The sequence below is a fragment of the Microplitis mediator genome, chromosome 10 (genome assembly GCF_029852145.1).
Source record: "Microplitis mediator isolate UGA2020A chromosome 10, iyMicMedi2.1, whole genome shotgun sequence".
Lineage (NCBI taxonomy): Eukaryota > Metazoa > Arthropoda > Insecta > Hymenoptera > Braconidae > Microplitis > Microplitis mediator.
Genome location: NC_079978.1, coordinates 20,881,980 through 20,906,649, shown reverse-complemented (window position 1 = coordinate 20,906,649; position 24,670 = coordinate 20,881,980). Strand labels below are relative to the sequence as shown.

Genomic DNA, 24,670 nt, shown 5'->3' with positions numbered 1-24,670 from the left:
AGAAAAATTTTTTCATTCAATTCAGACCCATATGAAGGTGGGTGGACATGGGTGGACATGGGTGGAGATGGGTGGAGATGATATTTTCAAATAGTGACCCGTAACTTTTCCTCTGTTGGAAATAACTCAACACAATGCAAATGTTTTTTGATCATTATGATGTCCTCTAGTAGGAAAACCAAAAAAAAATCCTAAGAAAAATTTTTTCATTCAATTCAGACCCATATGAAGGTGAGTGGACATGGGTGGACATGGGTGGAGATGGGTGGAGATGATATTTTTAAATAGTGACCCGTAACTTTTCCTCTGTTGGAAATAACTTAACACAATGCAAATGTTTTTTGTTCATTATGATGTCCTTTAGTAGGAAAACCAAAAAAAAATCCTAAGAAAATTTTTTTTTTCAATTCAGACCCATATGAAGGTGAGTGGACATGGGTGGACATGGGTGGAGATGGGTGGAGATGATATTTTTAAATAGTGACCCGTAACTTTTCCTCTGTTGGAAATAACTCAACACAATGCAAATGTTTTTTGTTCATTATGATGTCCTTTAGTAGGAAAACCAAAAAAAAATCCTAAGAAAAATTTTTTCATTCAATTCAGACCCATATGAAGGTGAGTGGACATGGGTGGACATGGGTGGAGATGGGTGGAGATGATATTTTTAAATAGTGACCCGTAACTTTTCCTCTGTTGGAAATAACTCAACACAATGCAAATGTTTTTTGTTCATTATGATGTCCTTTAGTAGGAAAACCAAAAAAAAATCCTAAGAAAAATTTTTTTATTCAATTCAGACCCATATGAAGGTGGGTGGACATGGGTGGAGATGGGTGTAGATGATATTTATAATTAGTGACCTGTCACTTTTCCTCTGTTGGAAATAACTCAACACAATATAAATGTTTTTTGTTCATTATGATGTCCTTTAGTAGGAAAACCAAAAAAAAATCCTAAGAAAAATTTTTTCATTCAATTCAGACCCATATGAAGGTGGGTGGACATGGGTGGACATGGGTGGAGATGGGTGGAGATGATATTTTCAAATAGTGACCCGTAACTTTTCCTCTGTTGGAAATAACTCAACACAATATAAATGTTTTTCGTTCATTATGATGTCCTTTAGTAGGAAAACCAAAAAAAAATCCTAAGAAAAATTTTTTCATTCAATTCAGACCCATATGAAGGTAGGTGGACATGGGTGGACATGGGTGGAGATGGGTGGAGATGATATTTTCAAATAGTGACCCGTAACTTTTCCTCTGTTGGAAATAACTCAACACAATGCAAATGTTTTTTGATCATTATGATGTCCTCTAGTAGGAAAACCAAAAAAAAATCCTAAGAAAAATTTTTTCATTCAATTCAGACCCATATGAAGGTGAGTGGACATGGGTGGACATGGGTGGAGATGGGTGGAGATGATATTTTTAAATAGTGACCCGTAACTTTTCCTCTGTTGGAAATAACTTAACACAATGCAAATGTTTTTTGTTCATTATGATGTCCTCTAGTAGGAAAACCAAAAAAAAATCCTAAGAAAATTTTTTTTTTTCAATTCAGACCCATATGAGGGTGGGTGAAGATGGGTATTGATGATATCTATTAATAATTGCTCGTGGCTCAAAGAGTTCGAAAATGTATTTACAATAATGTTTCCGAGGTTTTTGAGCTTGAAAACAGCCGGAAGTTTTAGGGTTGGCCCGCAGGCTCAACTGATAGACCGTTTTTTTTTTGTAATTATTATTTTTCTTAAGAATATGAAAACAACCTACTTTACCCCGAAAATCAACGTTTGTAGAACTGGACAATGATACCAGATATTATCCAGATAATTTCATTCCAGAGAGCTCGTTATATAGAGAATAGATCTATAAATATTAAGTAAAATCGAATTAGTTACTCATATTTATAATTATTAATCAATGGAAATTAATGGATACATTCAAAACTTCTGCTACAATTGAAAAATTTATTGACCATCAATTTCATGTTCATCAATAAAATTATCATTATTGTCACTGTAATTAATACCACAGTCACGATAAATTTTTGCATTATAATTATTATAAGCCTAGAATAAGTATTTTTTTTTTAGTACTAGAAAAATCGGACAAGTAGCGTACGGTGCAAAACGTAAATATCCCGCAGATAAATTTATATTAAAAATTACTCAATAATGTTACGCACCGGTGTAATAAATCGATGTTCTCCAGAATTATTCAATTTGATCCCGTAATTTTTTACAAAATATTATTCAACTATACTTTTAAACATGTCTTTTTATACAATGCCACATGGTCACATTCCTGACGTATTAAATAATCGATTACTATATTTTAATAATAACAATAAAAATAACTTAAAAAACTAGGTGCGATAACACAATTATCATTACATATTTATATTATAATCTTACAAATTTTACCAATCGCTATATGAATGATTAATTTTAGCAAAATTTATATGAACTTTATCAAGTTCTCGAGTCATGAGTAACTTTTCTGTTGCATTAAAAAAAAAATCACTATCAATTTTACACTAATATTTTTCATTTCATTTACAAAATTAGAATAAAAAAAAAAAAATAATAAAAATAAATTTTATGGTAAATTATTTTAAATAAGCTGTAATATTCAAATTCTTCTCTCATAAATGTCCATCGGAAATTGTGATATTATCCAAGAGATTTTTACCAAATTATCGTCGTAGATCAATTATTTGCTTTTACAATCCTCTATTTAATTATTACTAATACGTATTATAATTTTTATTTTAATCTTTTCAAATTACTTTTTTTAATCGGACGCATTCGATAAATTTTTTTTCTTAATTTTTTTTTCAATAGTACAAGAATATTTTTTATTCTAGTACTTTTCTAAACAATCAAAAAAATTTTTTTTTATATCCATAAATATTTTCTAACATAAGTTACAATATTAACAATTTTAGTAAGTATTTTACTTCTCAAGTTACATCATTTTTTTTGACTTGATAATACTTTCTCAGGTTTTAAAAGAAAATGGAATTTACAAGCCTTTTGCAGGATATTTTTAACAAATATTTTAATATGTTTCAGAGGAAAAATGTCACTAATGTTTGACTTAAAAAATTGTTTAAAGTTTTTCATGAGAAAGCAAATTTTTTTTTAATTTTTTAGTGGGATACTTTTTAAAACTAAAACTGTTCAGTTTACTCTAGGTAAGAAATTAAGATAATGAATTTATTTATTTATATCAATATCAGCTTCAAGACAATCTGTTTCATAAGTATCATCCTATCAAAATATATATTGCTGTAGCAACTTCAATTTGTTGAATGATACTGCCAAGTCAATTGAACTCTTGTTATTATATCCCACATTAGTTATCTTCATCGCTTTCTCGTCCAAATCCATCAAAATATTTGAATATCTAGAAAAAAACATAATAATTAATTATAAGTTACTAGTTATATAACATTATATAAAAATATATATATATTTTAATTTTTTCAATGCTTACTTTTGTTTTCTTAACTGATTTTATAAATGGCAGTTGCAAGTCTCTACTTCACTGACAGTTGATTTGAAATTTTGAAATTACGCCTTCGTAAGTCTTCTGCTTTTCAATCTCAACCTTGTTTTCAAGAAGGGAAGTCATATGATAGTTTGGCTTCACGCTGCGAAATTGTATTACACAGTTTGCGCCTACCGCAGTGACTTGTCTATATGCCTGATTCTATTTATGACAGTTCCAATATGTACTTCCCAATACGACGATTTAGATGAGATACGATAGACAGACTTAACTGAGCAACATCAACTGTCGTATACTTAGACGAAACGCCTTTCACTCCTTGAAATTATTTTTCCATTTCTATTCTCATTATAGTTCACAAAATTTACTCTTTCGTATTTGGCGATTTCGACAGTGATTATTTTAATCTAGTCCTAAAAGTTCGTCGCTGAATATGTATATATATACATATATGTATATATATGTGTGTGTATTTATATTTTCATTCATAATGGAATATCAATAAGTGTACAATTTCTTCTGTTTTATATTGATAGTATCAAAATGCATGTGATAGTTCAGGGACGGGAGAGCATTTTCCCTAATGAAGCATCTGGTGTAACCATTCAAGAAAATCGGTTACGTCATTCTAATTTTGATATTACGGTGGATGCCTTCGTTGAGAAGATTTCTTCTACCATAAGATCTTTATCATAAATTATTAATGCAGCCAATGCCGAACGTCCTACCGAGGTAATGCCAGTTGTCTACTCGATCGGACAGACTGAGTCTGGGAAATCGTTCACTTTGATCATCGGCGACCGTGGAAAAATAATTCCAGGCTTGGCGAATTATATGTTCCAAGGTGTAGCTACAAACGATCTTCATTTCCGGTAAGTAGTACAAGAATGGCCATCTCATGGCTCCTAAACAATACCGTTTCCAGGATATAGTTGCTACCCAGGACCCTGCTGTATGGAAAAATCATTCGTCTCTTGGGACACATTGACGAGGGAGTTCAGCAAATTTCGTTCGACCATGAAGAAACGTCTTGTAGAGCGAACTGCAGTCCATAACAATTCATTATGAATATACTCCATTTCCATAAATATATAAGTTTCCATGAGCACATAGGACAAGAGAGCATTCTTCATCGATATTCCCGGCTTCGATCGCGAAGAAAATGCTGGTCAAGCATCGTCCAAAAGCCGGGCGGTTGACTATGTTAGCAAGAGTTTCATAGTCAATATGAGGAAAGAACTCACAAACCTTCCGATCTGGCAAGATATCGATGCAATGTTGCCGCACGAGAAGGTCGAATTTCTTTTGACGTGCATTAGAAGCCCGTACGTCGAAGAAAATATAAATCTGACCTTCCAATACCTCAACCAAATTAAAAGCTTGCGAACCAAGCGATATCAATTACGGGGCTTAAGGAGGCCGATTTCTCCGGCACCGCAAACAGCACAGCAGCCAGATCAAGCAGCTGATCAAGAAAGATCTCATGTGACTCTCGATGACATCATGGCTGAGTTAGGAGGGATAAAAGTCACTATGAGATCGGACAAAAACGAATTTAGTAACACAGTCGGCCAACTCAGTAACACAGTTGCCCACCTCAGCATTGAATCAATTCAAACCAATGCTAAGTTACAAACTTTACAAGCCAGCTTCGAGAAGCACCTAAGGATATCATCTCCACCTCAAGATTCACTAATCGGTGCAGCTCCAGCCATACAATTGCCTGAAGAAGACAATCGACGATCAGAATCAGCTCGAGAATCTACTGGTACGGATCAGTCATCTAATTCACCTCGAGTTTCATCACAAGATGATTTTCCTGATGTCACGTTCACTTCTTCTTCAGCCTCACCCAAAATTGAAATTCCTAATTCTGATGAGTCGTCTAGCGCAGCTCCAGCTTTACCAGCGCCTCGTGACTCGTCGGAATCGTCGGCTAATACTCAGCGTTCTAGGTACGGCCTGAGGTTTCGAATTAACCTATCGGCTAATGTTATCAGGAAATTGCCCAAAGACATCTAAGTGGGTGGCAGTAAGCGCGCTGTCTTATCATCAGAAAGTTCAAGTGATGACGATGACAACGACGCAAGAAAAACAAGACAGATGCTGAGTATATTAAAGTAAGATGATCCCCAACAACCAAGGATAATCATTTCATCAACGTTATCCTTTACCGTCGATGACGCAAATCTGTACGCGAACACCCATTTCGCGGCGTACATCGATTGGATCGGTAAATCGATATCGAACTAGCAGTGCATGGATTGCAACAGGTCGTTCGAAAAATATACAATTCCTTTTTATATCTGGTTGGTTTATGTCGAGGGATCATTCAAATGCGAGATAGGATGCAACGTCGTTTGCAATAGCGTCTTTACAATGAGAGACCATCTGAAAGAACATTAAAAAGTAAGTTACCGTATAGGGATTGGGGGGTCGGAGTACTTAAGGAAATACTAAATTATCAGAAACTCAACTGCGATAAATTTATTTTTTTTTTTTTATGTTATTTAAAGGAATAAAAAAAATTTTTAGTTGTAAAAAAATAAAAATTATGTTAGGAGGCGAAATAGGGTATCCCTATAAAAAGTGAAAAAAAAAGTATTTATGGATATAATTATATGAATTTAATTGAATTGAATTTTCTTGTAACGAATTGAAATAAAGACAAATCGTATTTCACGTAAGTATTGAATACAAAGGACGAAAAAATGTTTATTAGTTCTTACCGTAAAAAAAAGTCATGTTAACATTTTACGACTGACACTCGATTTTCACAAATATTAAAAAAAAAAAAAAAAATTCAAAATAATGCTCAGTTAAATTTACAAAAGTGATTTTGAAATATTTAAAAAATATTTAAAAAAAAAAAATTTATTTTGTAAAATTGTGAAGGTACCCCGTTTTGCCCACTCTTGCCTGTATGTAATATAGTAAATAAATAGTTTTATGTTTTTTATTTCAAAAGAATTTAACCATTTCCATAGAAAAACATAATTTTTCGTCAATTTATACAGCGAGAAATTTACCTGGTCAATGGATCCTCTGAGCTTAAGTGCCTGATAATGTGTTGACGTTGATACTGGTACAGTTGACCTATAGTGAAAGCTCCCGGTTCGGTCCTGATCAGTGCGATGTGAATACACCTAGGAGAACATTAATAGATGATTTACTACACAATTGTACCACGTTAATCTATTCGAATAATTCGGTAAATTTAACTTATTCGTATCTTTAAGAATTAGTCACTGCAAATCCGAAAAATTTCAGCTTTCGAATATTTATTCTTATTAACTTTTTGAATATTTACATTTAACATTAATTTTGTGATCAGCTAATTTTTTTAAAGCAACCGAAAGGAGTTATTATCACGTAAATGTATCTGAGTTCTATTTCAAGAATTATTGGAAAAAAAATCATCATTTTTTAGCCGTTCAAACGAAAATGTTTGAATTTTGTTGTAAAATTTTTAATGATCCGGAAAATTTTAATTATCGGATAAGAAAAACAAATCAAATAGTTCAATACGAGTAATTTTTAAGCTTCAACTATTCCCCAAACCCGAAAAAATATATTTATAATTCAAATTATTTGAAAACTTTTCAGTTGACAATAAAATAAATTTAAAAAAACAAGTTTAATATCCTAGTACTTTTGTTTTTGCAAACTTATTTCCGAAGCACTTGTCTTCGAGACGCGCATACTCAAGCGATCCCTCAATTTCTGTAATAAAAAAAAAGTAGTTACCTAAGTCATAACACCGTAACCGGTGTTTCGTAAGCATATAATAAGTCCAACTGTCCTGACATATGAGGCTTCCATCAGGTCCCTCAGTGGGCTGACCTTGAACATAATAAAAATTTTTTCATAAGCAATTGAAAACAGATTTGAATATTTATAAAATTTTCGTATGATCAGAAAAATATATAAATTGTGCGAAATTGAAAATATATTTTTTCTTTTTTTTTTACGAAAATATGTTAATAAATTTTTTTCATTTGAAAGAACAAAATGATATATTAAATATATTATTTTTATGTAGTAACTAACCAGTTAATGTCTCTTCAAGTGGCCTCTCATTGTAGAGACGCTATGGCCAACGAAGTTGCATCCTTCTGCCTCGCATTTGAATGATCCCCTGATATGAACCAACCAGACATGAGCAGGAATTGCATATGTTTCAAACGTCTTATTGCATACCGTGCACTGCCATTTCGATGTCAATTTACCGACCCAAGCGATGTACTCCGCGAAATTGGTGTTCGCGTACAGATCTGCGTCATCGACGGCAAAGGATAACGTTGATGAAATGATTATCCTTGGTTGTTGGGGATCATTTAGCTTTAAAATACTCAGCATCTTTCTTATTTTACTTGCGTCGTGGTCGTCGTCACCACTTGAACTTCCTGAAGATATAACAGCAGGTCTACTGCCACCCACTTGGATGTCTTTGGGAAATTTCTTGACAACATCATCCGATACGTTACATCGAGACCTCAGGATGTACATAGAACGCCGAGTATTAGCCGACGATTCCGATGAGTCACGGGGCGCTGGTGAAGCTGGAGCTGCGCTAGACGACTCATCAGAATCGGGAATTTCAATTTCAGGTGAGGCTGATGAAGAAGCGAACGTGACATCAGGAAAGTCATCTTGTGACGAAACTCGAGGTGAATTAGATGACTGATCCGTACCAGTAGATTCTCGAGCTGATTCTGATCGTCGATTGTCTTCTTCAGGCAGTTGTATGGCTGGAGCTGCACCGATTGGTGAATCTTGAGGTGGAGGTGATATCCTAGGTGGCGTAACGGCCATCGGTTGACGGTGCTCCTCCCTTAGGTGCTTCTCGAAGTTGGCTTGTAAAGTTTGTAACTTAGCATTGGTTTGAATTGATTCAATGCTGAGATGGGCAACTGTGGCACTGAGTTGGCCGATTGAGACACTGAGTTGGCCGACTGTGTTACTGAGTTGGCCGACTGTGTTACTGAGTTGGCCAACTGTGTTACTGAATTCGGTTCTGTCCGATCCCATAGTGACTTTTATCCCTCCTAGCTCAGCCATGATGTCATCGAGCGTCACACGGGATCTTTCTCGATCAGCTGCTTGATCTGGCTGCTGTGCGGTTTGCGCTGCCGGAGAAATCGGCCTCCTTAACCCTCGTAATTGATACCGCTTGGTTCGCAAGCTTTTAATTTGGTTGAGGTATTCGAAGGTCAGATTTATGTTTTCTTCGACGTACGGGCTTCTAATGCACGTCAAAAGAAATTCGACCTTCTCGTGCGGCAACATTGCATCGATATCTTGCCAGATCGGAAGGTTTGTTAACTCTTTCCTCATATTGACTATGAAACTCTTGCTAACATAGTCAACTGCCCGGCTTTTGGACGATGCTTGACCAGCATTTTCTTCGCGATCGAAGCCGGGAATATCGATGAAGAATGCTCTCTTCTGGGTGGATTTTCTTTCCTATCAAAAACATTCAAGAGAAACCTCAATAAAATAATTTGGTAAAAACAATGTAGTTGTGGGAAAATAAAAATAGTCCTTATCAAATTTCTTGTGAATTTGAATGACAAGGGATTTAACGAGCATTCGTAATACTTTACTTGCAACGTATAAAATCGCAATATGAATATCATAAAACATATGGCGGTAAACATAAAAAGTAATGCATAATTCCACATTAATCTATATACTTATATCAAAATAACGTATGTCAAATCTATACACACAAAAAAAAAAATTCTCGACTGAAGGTAAATATTCTTGATTCAAGAAAATTTTTTTGGAGACCTAAATTTTCTCAGATAAAGTAGAAATCTTCTTCAACAAAGACGAATTCTCTTGGCTCAAGAAAATCTTGACTTGGTTCCCGAAAACGTTTGTCTTCAAAAATATTTTCTTGACTCAAGATATCTGTTTTTTCTGTGTAACTTTTAGGCATAGCTTGATATATTTTTTATGACATAAATTACACTTCAAAAAAATTATATATTTTTATTATTATTACAGTTAATTAAAGTTGGAAATGCACACTTTTTTCAATTTTGGGATATTTTATTATTAAAGAAAAAAAATTCGATCATCGAAACGTGTTTATCCACATCTCTTTTATTAATATAGTAAATATATATATACATATATATATATAGGGGAGGGGGGGGCAAAAGGGGGTACCTAAGGAAATACTAAGTTTTCGAGGACTAAAATACGCTAAATCTTTTTGTTTTTAGTGATATTCGAGGTAAATAGACAAAATTTTTAGCTGCCGTTGCAAAATAAAATTTTTATTTTTGGCGGGCAAAACGGAGTACCCTTAAAAAAAGTTGAAAAAAAAAAATTTCTGAAAATCGATCAAATTTTATTACTTGAATCTTTTATATGTAATATACATAAAGAAAAATTACATTTCACATTATTGGTGGACACGAAGGCAAAAAATAAAATTTTTGTAGGGCAGAGAGGCCTCCCTCCAAAAAATGATATTTTTTTTTTTTTTTTTAAATTGTTTTCATTATTAAGAATGTATTTCTTTCTCTTGACAACTATTTTTGGTTTTATAATACTCAAGAAAAATTTTTTTAAGTGTAATAAATCGTTTCCCCTCGACTAGCTTAATTACTAATTGCTATTTAATAAAAAAAAACAATTCTGTATTTCTTATTTGTCATTATTTTGAACACAAAAAACGTGTTTTTTGATTTTTTAGAGTGCAGATTATTTTGCATTATGTAAAATATTTTATCAATAAAAAAATAAAATATTATTTTCGAATATTTTTAGTGGCCAAATTTGCCCCAGCTATAACAAATCAGTCGAAAAATGGATTAATGTATTATATTTTTTTCAATTTGACGATAAAAATATGAAAGAATCATTTTTTAAAAATTGTCGGCTGGTCCATTTTGCCCTAGGTGTTATCGGTAGGGCTAAAAATGCGGAAATATATCAAATTTCTTTTAATTTAACGATAAAAATTTGAAAGAATCATTTTTTCAGGATTCACGGCTGGTCCATTTTGCCCCAGGTGTCATGCGTAGGGCTAAAAGTGCGCAAATATATCAAATTTATACTAATTAGACGAAAAAAAAAAATTTTTTTTTTTATAAAATTTTTGGGTTACCCCGTTTTGCCCACCCTACCTCCTTTTGCCCCCCCTTCCCCTATATATATATTAGGGTGGCCCAAAAAAACCGACTATTTTTTTTTTTCGATCTCGCATGAAAATTTGTTGGTTTACGATGTTTTAAGAAGCCTCTCAAAAAATCAGCTCGATAAAAAATTTTTAAGAGGTCGCTCACGAATGTTGAAAATATCAAAAATAATCGAAATTCGGATTTTTGTTTCTAAATTTTTTTTTTTCTCGTGGCAGCAATAGTTTATATTTGTGAAATCATGACTACGCTGAGAATTTCAGCCCAAAATTTGAATATTTAAACCTCGCTCAAGAATTTTGAATATTAACTGATAATATGTAACTAATAGTTTGAATTAGTTTTTATAACTAAATTATTGTCATTTCACTCAAATATAACTTTTGCATAACCAAAAATATACAGGACAGTCTTAAACAATAAAATTTTGTAAGTTTTGAATAAGCGAAAAAACCTACAAATTGGATTAAAAAATAAAAAAGTATGTAAATAACTTATTATTTCTATTTCTCGGGTTATATTTTCATTCATTGTCATGCAAATTGATGGTGAAAAAATCGAGAAGCATTATTATTAATATTTAAGGGTCGCTCAAAAACGTCCAAAAGACAGCACTCGGAAACATTCAAAATTCTTGAGCGAGGTTTAAAGATTTAAATTTTGGGCTGAAATTTTCAGCGTACTCATGATTTTACAAATATAAACTATTGCTGCCACGAGAAAGAAAAAAATTTAGAAATAAAAATCCGAATTTCGATTATTTTTGATATTTTCAACATTCGTGAGCGACCTCTTAAAAATTTTTTATCGAGCTGATTTTTTGAGAGGCTTCTTAAAACATCGTAAACCAACAAATTTTCATGCGAGATCGAAAAAAAAAAAATAGTTGGTTTTTTTGGGCCACCCTAATATATATATATATATTAGGGTGCTTCGTTTGAAACGACTATTTTTTTCTTTTTGCTCCCATCCCGAAATTTTGTTGGAAGTACTCCAAAAAAAATTTCCTGAGATTTTGAGCCCTTAAAATTGATATTAAGTACTCGACCACAGCTTGTGAAGATTTCCCATTTAAAATACACGTAAACTTAGGTTTTTATTTTTTAAACTTCTATACACTGTAAAAAATCCGGAGTGAATTCGGAGTGAAATTAAATCCGAATTCACTCCGCATTCACTCCGCCACTCGGAGTTCCGGAGTTTTGAAAAAAATCACTCCGCATGCGGAGTGAATTGGGAGTTTTTTTTTAGCGGAGTGATCTCGGAGTGGCGCGGATTTTATTTTACTCCCAATTCACTCCGGTCCGGAGTTTTAATACTTAAATAAAATTATATTCATTTATATTAAACTGCTAAACAATGTGTGTGTGTGTGTGTGTGTGTGTGTGTGTGTGTGTGTGTGTGTGTGTGTGTGTGTGTGTGTGTGTGTGTGTGTGTGTGTGTGTGTGTGTGCGTGCAAATGTGTGCGTGTGTGCAAATGTGTGCGTGTGTGCAAATTTGTTCGTGTGTGCAAATGTGTTCGTGTGTGCAAATGTGTGCGTGTGTGCAAATTTGTGCGTGTGTGAAAATTTGTGCGTGTGTGCAAATGTGTGCATGTGTGCAAATTTGTGCGTGTGTGAAAATGTGTGCGGGTGTGTGCCTAAATATGTATGTGCGTATGTGTGTGCATATCAGCTGATCAATAATTTAATACGCGAATTTTTACTTCGATTTTATTGAGTGGAGTTATATTTTATTAATAATATTTTCAAAACTCCGCTCCCGCGTGAATTTCACTCCGGAGGGATTAAATTAATAAAAAATTATTCACTCCGCGAAAACTCCCCTGCGGAGTGAATTTCACTCCGAGGGGAGTGAATAATTAACAATTCATTCACTCCGCATTCACTCCGGATTTAATCCGCATTCACTCCGCGAATTTTTTACAGTGTAACTCCGCGGCATTTTATGAATTCTTGTTTTTTTCTCTCATTATCTCATAAACAACAAGACCTACAGAAAAAATGCAAACGACAATTTTATAAGAAAATTCAATTTCCTACAAAAAAGGTCCTTAGCACCGAATCACTCAGATTGATATTTTCTGAGATATTACTCGAATAAAAAATCAATATTTTCGAAGATTTGATTTGACATTTTATGGGAATTCAATGCTACTTAAACTTAAATAAAATAATTAATATCTCAGAAAATATCAATCTGAGTGATTCGGTGCTAAGGACCTTTTTTGTAGGAAAATAAATTTCCTATAAAATCATTTTTCACAATTTTTCTGTAGATCTTGTTGTTTATGAGATAATAAGAAAAAAACAAGAATTCTATGAAAGAGTTTGGTTAAGCGGTCCGTACTACCCCACCTGTATGAGTTACGACTTCGCGACACTGGGCACTTTTGTAGTACATTTAATTCTGAGAAAATCCCGACTTTGAGCGAGATGATGTCATAAAATGCCGCGGAATTATAGAAGTTTAAAAAATAAAAACCAAAGTTTACGTGTATTTTAAATGGGAAATCTTCACACGCTGTGTTGGAGTACTTAATATTAACGTTGCTGCTATTGGCACCATCCACGGAAGAAATCCGTGTCTCTAAGCGGCAATACGGAAATAGTTAGAAATACGGATAAAATTTCCGTGGATGTAATGGAGATACGGATAAAATTTCCGGGGATGTATTGGAGATACGGATGCATTTTCCTTCAATCGGAAAATTTCCGTGACTTTAAAAATATCCCTAGATATTTCCGTAAATAAATCCGTGCTGCTTTTGGCACCATCCACGGAAGGAATCCGTGTCTCTAAACGGCAATAGTTAGAAATACGGATAAAATTTCCGTGGATGTAATAGAGATACGGATAAAATTTCCGTGGATGTAATGGAGATACGATTATTTTTTTCTTTTTCAATTATAATTTATCTTTTTTGATTATAATCATAATTAATTCTGTTTTATTGTAAATTTTGTTTTGTTATTAATTCGAAATAATGTTGAATTCAAAAATTTTTGATGAATTATGAAGTATATTGAGTTAATTAATTGATAAGTTCAAATAATCAATTTTTTTCTGTTATTAATTCATTAATTATTTTATTCCTCCTATTCGGCCCACTGTAACTTCGTTTCTGTCGAGTTTAGAATAAAAATGGACATGGACAATTTCGTAGAGAATTAAATTTCCTCTAAGATAGTCGAGAGCAAAATTTAAAAAAAATTTCTTTGTGTAGTTATTTTGAAAATAAAAAATTTTACAGTTATTTAAATGGGAAAGGAAAGCCCCCATTGCGCCAGCTCAATTTATGAGATATTGAGCTCAAACTTTAGGAGAATTTTTTTTTTTATATTGAAGAAACTTTTAAGATACGTTTAATTGAAAAAAAAAAAAAAATTATTTTGACATGGTCTAATGGTCTAATATATATATATTCCGTATCTCCATTACATCCACGAAAATTTTATCAGTATTTCTAACTATTTCCGTATTGCCGCTTAGAGACACGGATTTCTTCCGTGGATGGTGCCGATAGCAGCACCGAACCCAAAAAGCCATATTGAATTCGTATTCTTGGATGTTTGGGACCGTGGGACAGTCGAGACGGCCCTATACGCGTCGATAACTCTAGAGACGTTAAATCGGACCCTAAATTAAAAGATCGACATCCTTAACATCGTCACTTAACAATAGAAATTGATTTATGACTTTTAAAAACCGAAAAACCCATATTATTTTCGTATTCTTGGATGTTTGAGTCCGTGGAACAGTCGAGACGGCCCTATACGCGTCGATAACTCTAGAGACGTTAATCCGGACCCTAAATTAAAAGATCGACCACCTTAACATCGTAACTTAGCAATAGAAATTTATTTATGACTTTTAAGAACCCGAAAATCCAAGTAATTTTCGAATTTTTGGATGTTTGGGTCAGTGCAACAGTCGAGACAGCCCTATACGCGTCGATAACTCTAGAGACGTTGAATCTGACCCGAAATTAAAATATCAAAAACCTTAACATCATCACTTAACAATAGAAATTTATTGATGACTTTTAAGAACCCGAAAATCCAAGTAATTTTCGAATTTTTGGATGTTTGGGTCAGTGGAACAGTCGAGACGGCCCTATACGCGTCGATAACTCTAGAGACGTTAAATCGGACCCTAATTCAAAAGATCGACCACCTTAACATCGTCACTTAACAATAGAAATTTATTAATGACTTTCAAGAACCCGAAAATCCAAGTAATTTTCGAATTTTTAGATGTTTGGGTCAGTGGAACAGTCGAGACGGCCCTATACGCGTCGATAACTCTAGAGACGTTAAATCGGACCCTAATTCAAAAGATCGACCACCTTAACATCGTCACTTAACAATATAAATTTATTAATGACTTTTGAGGACCCAAAAACCCATTTTATTTTCGTATTCTTGGATGTTTTGGTCCGTGGGACAGTCGAGACGGCCCTATACGCGTCGATAACTCTAGAGACGTTAAATCTGACCCTAAATTAAAATATCGACAACCTTAACATCGTCACTTAACAAAAGAAATTTATTTATGACTTTTAAGAACCCGAAAATCCAAGTAATTTTCGAATTTTTGGATGTTTAGGTCAGTGGAACAGTCGAAACGGCCCTATACGCGTCGATAACTCTAGAGACGTTAATCTGGACCCTAAATTAAAAGATCGACCAACTTAACATCGTCACTTAACAATAGAAATTTATTTATGACTTTTAAGAACCCGAAAATCCAAGTAATTTTCGAATTTTTGGATGTTTGGGTCAGTGGAACAGTCGAGACGGCCCTATACGCGTCGATAACTCTAGAGACGTTAAATCTGACCCTAAATTGAAAGATCGACAACCTTAACATCGTCACTTAACAATAGAAATTAATTTATAACTTTTGAGAACCCAAAAATCCAAGTTATTTTCGTATTTTTGGATGTTTGGGTCCGTGAAACAGTCGAGACGGCCCTATACGCGTCGATAACTTTAGAGACGTTAAATCGGACCCTGAATGAAAAGATCGACCACCTTATCATCGTCACTTAACAATAGAAATTAATTTATAACTTTTGAGAACCCAAAAATCCAAGTTATTTTCGTATTTTTGGATGTTTGGGTCCGTGAAACAGTCGAGACGGCCCTATACGCGTCGATAACTTTAGAGACGTTAAATCGGACCCTGAATGAAAAGATCGACCACCTTATCATCGTCACTTAACAATAGAAATTTATTTATGACTTTTAAGAACCCAAAAACCCATATTATTTTTGTATTCTTGGATGTTTTGGTCCGTGGAACAGTCGAGACGGCCCTATACGCGTCGATACTTCTAGAGACGTTAATCTGGACCCTATGTTAAAATATCGACAACCTTAACATCGTCACTTAACAATAGAAATTTATTTATGACTTTTAAGAACCCGAAAATCCAAGTAATTTTCGAATTTCTGGATGTTTGGGTCAGTGCAACAGTCGAGACGGCCCTATACGCGTCGATAACTCTAGAGACGTTAATCTGGACCCTAAATTAAAATATCGACAACCTTTACATCGTCACTTAACAATATAAATTTATTTACGACTTTTAAGAACCCGAAAATCCACATTATTTTCGTATTCTTGAATGTTTTGGTCCGTGGAACAGTCGAGACGGGCCTATAAGCGTCGATAACTCTAGAGACGTTAATCTGGACCCTAAATTAAAATATCGACAACCTTAACATCGTCAGTTAACAATAGAAATTTGTTTATGACTTTTAAGAACCCGAAAATCCAAGTAATTTTCGAATTTTTGGATGTTTGGGTCAGTGGAACAGTCGAGACGGCCCTATACGCGTCGATACTTCTAGAGACGTTAATCTGGACCCTATGTTAAAATATCGACAACCTTAACATCGTCACTTAACAATAGAAATTAATTTATAACTTTTGAGAACCCAAAAATCCAAGTTATTTTCGTATTTTTGGATGTTTGGGTCCGTGAAACAGTCGAGACGGCCCTATACGCGTCGATAACTTTAGAGACGTTAAATCGGACCCTGAATGAAAAGATCGACCACCTTATCATCGTCACTTAACAATAGAAATTTATTTATGACTTTTAAGAACCCAAAAACCCATATTATTTTTGTATTCTTGGATGTTTTGGTCCGTGGAACAGTCGAGACGGCCCTATACGCGTCGATACTTCTAGAGACGTTAATCTGGACCCTATGTTAAAATATCGACAACCTTAACATCGTCACTTAACAATAGAAATTTATTTATGACTTTTAAGAACCCGAAAATCCAAGTAATTTTCGAATTTCTGGATGTTTGGGTCAGTGCAACAGTCGAGACGGCCCTATACGCGTCGATAACTCTAGAGACGTTAATCTGGACCCTAAATTAAAATATCGACAACCTTTACATCGTCACTTAACAATATAAATTTATTTACGACTTTTAAGAACCCGAATATCCATATTATTTTCGTATTCTTGAATGTTTTGGTCCGTGGAACAGTCGAGACGGGCCTATAAGCGTCGATAACTCTAGAGACGTTAATCTGGACCCTAAATTAAAATATCGACAACCTTAACATCGTCAGTTAACAATAGAAATTTGTTTATGACTTTTAAGAACCCGAAAATCCAAGTAATTTTCGAATTTTTGGATGTTTGGGTCAGTGGAACAGTCGAGACGGCCCTATACGCGTCGATAACTCTAGAGACGTTAATCTGGACCCTAAATTAGAAGATCGACCACCTTAACATCGTCACTTAACAATAGAAATTTATTTATGACTTTTAAGAACCCGAAAATCCAAGTAATTTTCGGATTTTTGGATGTTTGGGTCAGTGGAACAGTCGAGACGGCCCTATACGCGTCGATACTTCTAGAGACGTTAATCTGGACCCTATGTTAAAATATCGACAACCTTAACATCGTCACTTAACAATAGAAATTTATTTATGACTTTTAAGAACCCGAAAATCCAAGTAATTTTCGAATTTTTGGATGTTTGGGTCAGTGCAACAGTCGAGACGGCCCTATACGCGTCGATGACTCTAGAGACGTTAATCTGGACCCTAAATTAAAATATCGACAACCTTTACATCGTCACTTAACAATATAAATTTATTTACGACTTTTAAGAACCCGAAAATCCATATTATTTTCGTATTCTTGAATGTTTTGGTCCGTGGAACAGTCGAGACGGCCCTATACGCGTCGATAACTCTAGAGACGTTAATCTGGACCCTAAATTAAAATATCGACCACCTTAACATCGTCAGTTAACAATAGAAATTTATTTATGACTTTTAAGAACCCGAAAATCCAAGTAATTTTAGGATTTTTGGATGTTTGGGTCAGTGGAACAGTCGAGACGGCCCTATACGCGTCGATACTTCTAGAGACGTTAATCTGGACCCTAAATTAAAATATCGACAACCTTAGCATCGTCAGTTAACAATAGAAATTTATTTATGACTTTTAAGAACCCGAAAATCCAAGTAATTTTCGGATTTTTGGATGTTTGGGTCAGTGGAACAGTAGAGACGGCCCTATACGCGTTGATACTTCTAGAGACGTTAATCTGGACCCTAAATTAAAATATCGACAACCTTAACATCGTCAGTCAACAATAGAAATTTATTTATGACTTTTAAGAACCCGAAAATCCAAGTAATTTTCGGATTTTTGGATGTTTGGGTCAGTGGAACAGTCGAGACGGCCCTATCCACGTCGATACTTCTAGAGACGTTAATCTGGACCCTAAATTAAAATATCGACAACCTTAACATCGTCAGTTAACAATAGAAATTTATTTATGACTTTTAAGAACCCGAAAATCCAAGTAATTTTCGAATTTTTGGATGTTTGGGTCAGTGGAACAGTCGAGACGGCCCCATACGCGTCGATAACTCTACAGACGTTAAATCTGACCCTAAATTAAAAGATCGACAACCTTAACATCGTCACTTAACAATAGAAATTTATTTATGACTTTTAAGAACCCGAAAATCCAAGTAATTTTCGAATTTTTGGATGTTTGGGTCAGTGGAACAGTCGAGACGGCCCCATACGCGTCGATAACTCTACAGACGTTAAATCTGACCCTAAATTAAAAGATCGACAACCTTAACATCGTCACTTAACAATAGAAATTTATTTATGACTTTTAAGAACCCGAAAATCCAAGTAATTTTCGAATTTTTGGATGTTTGGGTCAGTGGAACAGTCGAGACGGCCCCATACGCGTCGATAACTCTACAGACGTTGAATCTGACCCTAAATTAAAAGATCGACAACCTTAACATCGTCACTTAACAATAGAAATTTATTTATGACTTTTAAGAACACGAAAATCCAAGTAATTTTCGAATTTTTGGATGTTTGGGTCAGTGGAACAGTCGAGACGGCCCCATACGCGTCGATAACTCTACAGACGTTAAATCTGACCCTAAATTAAAAGATCGACAACCTTAACATCGTCACTTAACAATAGAAATTTATTTATGACTTTTAAGAACCCGAAAATCCAAGTAATTTCGAATTTTTGGATGTTTGGGTCAGTGGAACAGTCGAGACGGCCCCATACGCGTCGATAACTCTACAGACGTTAAATCTGACCCTAAATTAAAAGATCGAAAACCTTAACATCGTCACTTAACAATAGAAATTTATTTATGACTTTTAAGAACCCGAAAATCCAAGTAATTTTCGAATTTTTGGATGTTTGGGTCAGTGGAACAGTCGAGACGGCCCCATACGCGTCGATAACTCTACAGACGTTAAATCTGACCCTAAATTAAAAGATCGACAACCTTAACATCGTCACTTAACAATAGAAATTTATTTATGACTTTTAAGAACCCGAAAATCCAAGTAATTTTCGAATTTTTGAATGTTTGGGTCAGTGGAACAGTCGAGACGGCCCTATACGCGTCGATAACTCTAGAGACGTTAAATCGGACCCTAATTCAAAAGATCGACCACCTTACCATCGTCACTTAACAATAGAAATTTATTTATGACTTTGAAGAACCCAAAAATCCAAGTAATTTTCGAATTTTTGGATGTTTGGGTCAGTGGAACAGTCGAGACGGCCCTATACGCGTCGATAACTTTAGAGACGTTAAATCGGACCCTAATTCAAAAGATCGACCACCTTAACATCGTCACTTAACAATAGAAATTTATTTATGACTTTTAAGAACCCAAAAATCCAAGTAATTTTCGAATTTTTGGATGTTTGGGTCAGTGGAACAGTCGAGACGGCCCTATACGCGTCGATAACATTAGAGACGTTAAATCGGACCCTAATTCAAAAGATCGACCACCTTATCATCGTCACTTAACAATAGAAATTTATTTATGACTTTTGAGAACCCGAAAACCCATATTATTACCGTATTCTTGGATGTTTTGGTCCGTGGAACAGTCGAGACGGCCCTATACGCGTCGATAACTCTAGAGACGTTAAATCTGACCCTAAATTAAAAGATCGACAACCTTAACATCGTCACTTAACAATAGAAATTTATTTATGACTTTTAAGAACCCGAAAATCCAAGTAATTTTCGAATTTTTGGATGTTTGGGTCAGTGGAACAGTCAAGACGGCCCCATACGCGTCGATAACTCTACAGACGTTAAATCTGACCCTAAATTAAAAGATCGACAACCTTACCATCGTCACTTAACAATAGAAATTTATAAATGACTTTTGAGAACCCAAAAATCCAAGTAATTTTCGAATTTTTGGATGTTTGGGTCAGTGGAACAGTCGAGACGGCCCCATACGCGTCGATAACTCTACAGACGTTAAATCTGACCCTAAATTAAAAGATCGACAACCTTACCATCGTCACTTAACAATAGAAATTCATAAATGACTTTTGAGAACCCAAAAATCCAAGTAATTTTCGAATTTTTGGATGTTTGGGTCAGTGGAACAGTCGAGACGGCCCCATACGCGTCGATAACTCTACAGACGTTAAATCTGACCCTAAATTAAAAGATCGACAACCTTAACATCGTCACTTAACAATAGAAATTTATTTATGACTTTTAAGAACCCGAAAATCCAAGTAATTTTCGAATTTTCGGATGTTTAGGTCAGTGGAACAGTCGAGACGGCCCCATACGCGTCGATAACTCTACAGACGTTAAATCTGACCCTAAATTAAAAGATCGACAACCTTAACATCGTCACTTAACAATAGAAATTTATTTATGACTTTTAAGAACCCGAAAATCCAAGTAATTTTCGAATTTTTGGATGTTTGGGTCAGTGGAACAGTCGAGACGGCCCTATACGCGTCGATAACTTTAGAGACGTTAAATCGGACCCTAATTCAAAAGATCGACCACCTTATCATCGTCACTTAACAATAGAAATTTATTTATGACTTTTGAGAACCCAAAAACCCATATTATTACCGTATTCTTGAATTTTGGTCCGTTGAACAGTCGAGACGGCCCTATACGCGTCGATAACTCTAGAGACGTTAAATCTGACCCTAAATTAAAAGATCGAGAACCTTAACATCGTCACTTAACAATAGAAATTTATTTATGACTTTTAAGAACCCGAAAATCCAAGTAATTTTCGAATTTTTGGATGTTTGGGTTAGTGGAACAGTCGAGACGGCCCCATACGCGTCGATAACTCTACAGACGTTAAATCTGACCCTAAATTAAAAGATCGACAACCTCACCATCGTCACTTAACAATAGAAATTTATGAATGACTTTTGAGAACCCAAAAATCCAAGTAATTTTCGAATTTTTGGATGTTTGGGTCAGTGGAACAGTCGAGACGGCCCCATACGCGTCGATAACTCTACAGACGTTAAATCTGACCCTAAATTAAAAGATCGACAACCTTAACATCGTCACTTAACAATAGATAATTATTTATGACTTTTAAGAACCCGAAAATCCAAGTAATTTTCGAATTTTTGGATGTTTGGGTCAGTGGAACAGTCGAGACGGCCCTATACGCGTCGATAACTCTAGAGACGTTAAATCGGACCCTAATTCAAAAGATCGACCACCTTACCATCGTCACTTAACAATAGAAATTTATAAATGACTTTTGAGAACCCAAAAATCCAAGTAATTTTCGAATTTTTGGATGTTTGGGTCAGTGGAACAGTCGAGACGGCCCTATACGCGTCGATAACTTTAGAGACGTTAAATCGGACCCTAATTCAAAAGATCGACCACCTTATCATCGTCACTTAACAATAGAAATTTATTTATGACTTTTGAGAACCCAAAAACCCATATTATTACCGTATTCTTGGATGTTTTGGTCCGTGGAACAGTCGAGACGGCCCTATACGCGTCGATAACTCTAGAGACGTTAAATCTGACCCTAAATTAAAAGATCGACAACCTTAACATCGTCACTTAACAATAGAAATTTATTTATGACTTTCAAGGACCCGAAAATCCAAGTAATTTTCGAATTTTTGGATGTTTGGGTCAGTGGAACAGTCGAGACGGCCCCATACGCGTCGATAACTCTACAGACGTTAAATCTGACCCTAAATTAAAAGATCGACAACCTTAACATCGTCACTTAACAATAGAAAATTATTTATGACTTTTAAGAACCCGAAAATCCAAGTAATTTTCGAATTTTTGGATGTTTGGGTCAGTGGAACAGTCGAGACGGCCCTATACGCGTCGATAACTCTAGAGACGTTAAATCGGACCCTAATTCAAAAGATCGACCACCTTACCATCGTCACTTAACAATAGAAATTTATAAATGACTCTTGAGAACCCAAAAATCCAAGTAATTTTCGAATTTTTGGATGTTTGGGTCAGTGGAACAGTCGAGACGGCCCTATACGCGTCGATAACTTTAGAGACGTTAAATCGGACCCTAATTCAAAAGATCGACCACCTTATCATCGTCACTTAACAATAGAAATTTATTTATGACTTTTGAGAACCCAAAAACCCATATTATTACCGTATTCTTGGATGTTTTGGTCCGTGGAACAGTCGAGACGGCCCTATACGCGTCGATAACTCTAGAGACGTTAAATCTGACCCTAAATTAAAAGATCGACAACCTTAACATCGTCACTTAACAATAGAAATTTATTTATGACTTTCAAGGACCCGAAAATCCAAGTAATTTTCGAATTTTTGGATGTTTGGGTCAGTGGAACAGTCGAGACGGCCCCATACGCGTCGATAACTCTACAGACGTTAAATCTGACCCTAAATTAGAAGATCGACGACCTTACCATCGTCACTTAACAATAGAAATTTATAAATGACTTTTGAGAACCCAAAAATCCAAGTAATTTTCGAATTTTTGGATGTTTGGGTCAGTGGAACAGTCGAGACGGCCCCATACGCGTCGATAACTCTACAGACGTTAAATCTGACCCTAAATTAAAAGATCGACAACCTTACCATCGTCACTTAACAATAGAAATTTATAAATGACTTTTGAGAACCCGAAAATCAAAGTAATTTTCGAATTTTTGGATGTTTGGGTCAGTGGAACAGTCAAGACGGCCCTATACGCGTCGATCACTCTAGAGACGTTAATCTAGACCCTAAATTAAAAGATCGACCACCTTAACATCGTCACTTAACAATAGAAATTTATTTATGACTTTTAAGAACCCGAAAATCCAAGTAATTTTCGAATTTTTGGATGTTTGGGGCAGTGGAACAGTCGAGACGGCCCTATACGCGTCGATAACTCTAGAGACGTTAATCTGGACCCTAAATTAAAAGATCGACAACCTTAACATCGTCACTTAACAATAGAAATTTATTTATGACTTTTAAGAACCCAAAAATCCAAGTAATTTTCGAATTTTTGGATGTTTGGGTCAGTGGAACAGTCAAGACGGCCCTATACGCGTCGATAACTCTAGAGACGTTAATCTAGACCCTAAATTAAAAGATCGACCACCTTAACATCGTCACTTAACAATAGAAATTTATTTATGACTTTTAAGAACCCGAAAATCCAAGTAATTTTCGAATTTTTGGATGTTTGGGGCAGTGGAACAGTCGAGACGGCCCCATACGCGTCGATAACTCTACAGACGTTAAATCTGACCCTAAATTAAAAGATCGACAACCTCACCATCGTCACTTAACAATAGAAATTTATGAATGACTTTTGAGAACCCAAAAATCCAAGTAATTTTCGAATTTTTGGATGTTTGGGTCAGTGGAACAGTCGAGACGGCCCCATACGCGTCGATAACTCTACAGACGTTAAATCTGACCCTAAATTAAAAGATCGACAACCTTAACATCGTCACTTAACAATAGAAATTTATTTATGACTTTTAAGAACACGAAAATCCAAGTAATTTTCGAATTTTTGGATGTTTGGGTCAGTGGAACAGTCGAGACGGCCCCATACGCGTCGATAACTCTACAGACGTTAAATCTGACCCTAAATTAAAAGATCGACAACCTTAACATCGTCACTTAACAATAGAAATTTATTTATGACTTTTAAGAACCCGAAAATCCAAGTAATTTCGAATTTTTGGATGTTTGGGTCAGTGGAACAGTCGAGACGGCCCCATACGCGTCGATAACTCTACAGACGTTAAATCTGACCCTAAATTAAAAGATCGACAACCTTAACATCGTCACTTAACAATAGAAATTTATTTATGACTTTTAAGAACCCGAAAATCCAAGTAATTTTCGAATTTTTGGATGTTTGGGTCAGTGGAACAGTCGAGACGGCCCCATACGCGTCGATAACTCTACAGACGTTAAATCTGACCCTAAATTAAAAGATCGACAACCTTAACATCGTCACTTAACAATAGAAATTTATTTATGACTTTTAAGAACCCGAAAATCCAAGTAATTTTCGAATTTTTGGATGTTTGGGTCAGTGGAACAGTCGAGACGGCCCTATACGCGTCGATAACTCTAGAGACGTTAAATCGGACCCTAATTCAAAAGATCGACCGCCTTACCATCGTCACTTAAC

General features: G+C 35.0%; 2 protein-coding genes across 2 annotated transcripts in view; both read right to left on the bottom strand.

The window, feature by feature from the left end:
• Nucleotides 1–1,961: 1,961 nt before the first annotated feature.
• Nucleotides 1,962–8,818, bottom strand: LOC130675491 (uncharacterized). Its single transcript, XM_057481226.1, has 5 exons — nucleotides 7,572–8,818; nucleotides 7,269–7,364; nucleotides 6,551–6,667; nucleotides 3,507–5,912; nucleotides 1,962–3,416 (listed from the first exon to the last, which is right to left on the bottom strand). The coding sequence occupies exon 1, from the start codon at nucleotides 8,808–8,810 to the stop codon at nucleotides 7,575–7,577; it is 1,236 nt and encodes a 411-aa protein (XP_057337209.1). The 5' UTR covers nucleotides 8,811–8,818; the 3' UTR covers nucleotides 1,962–3,416; nucleotides 3,507–5,912; nucleotides 6,551–6,667; nucleotides 7,269–7,364; nucleotides 7,572–7,574.
• A 24-nt stretch (nucleotides 8,819–8,842) lies between these two features.
• LOC130676397 (uncharacterized) overlaps nucleotides 8,843–24,670 on the bottom strand; it is a 51,122-nt gene continuing 35,294 nt past the window's right edge. The window contains exons 4-5 of the mRNA XM_057482549.1: nucleotides 8,895–8,987; nucleotides 8,843–8,848 (exon numbers count right to left, since the gene is read on the bottom strand). Of these exons, the coding sequence (XP_057338532.1) occupies nucleotides 8,843–8,848; nucleotides 8,895–8,987 (99 nt within the window). The remainder of the gene's footprint in view (nucleotides 8,849–8,894; nucleotides 8,988–24,670) is intronic.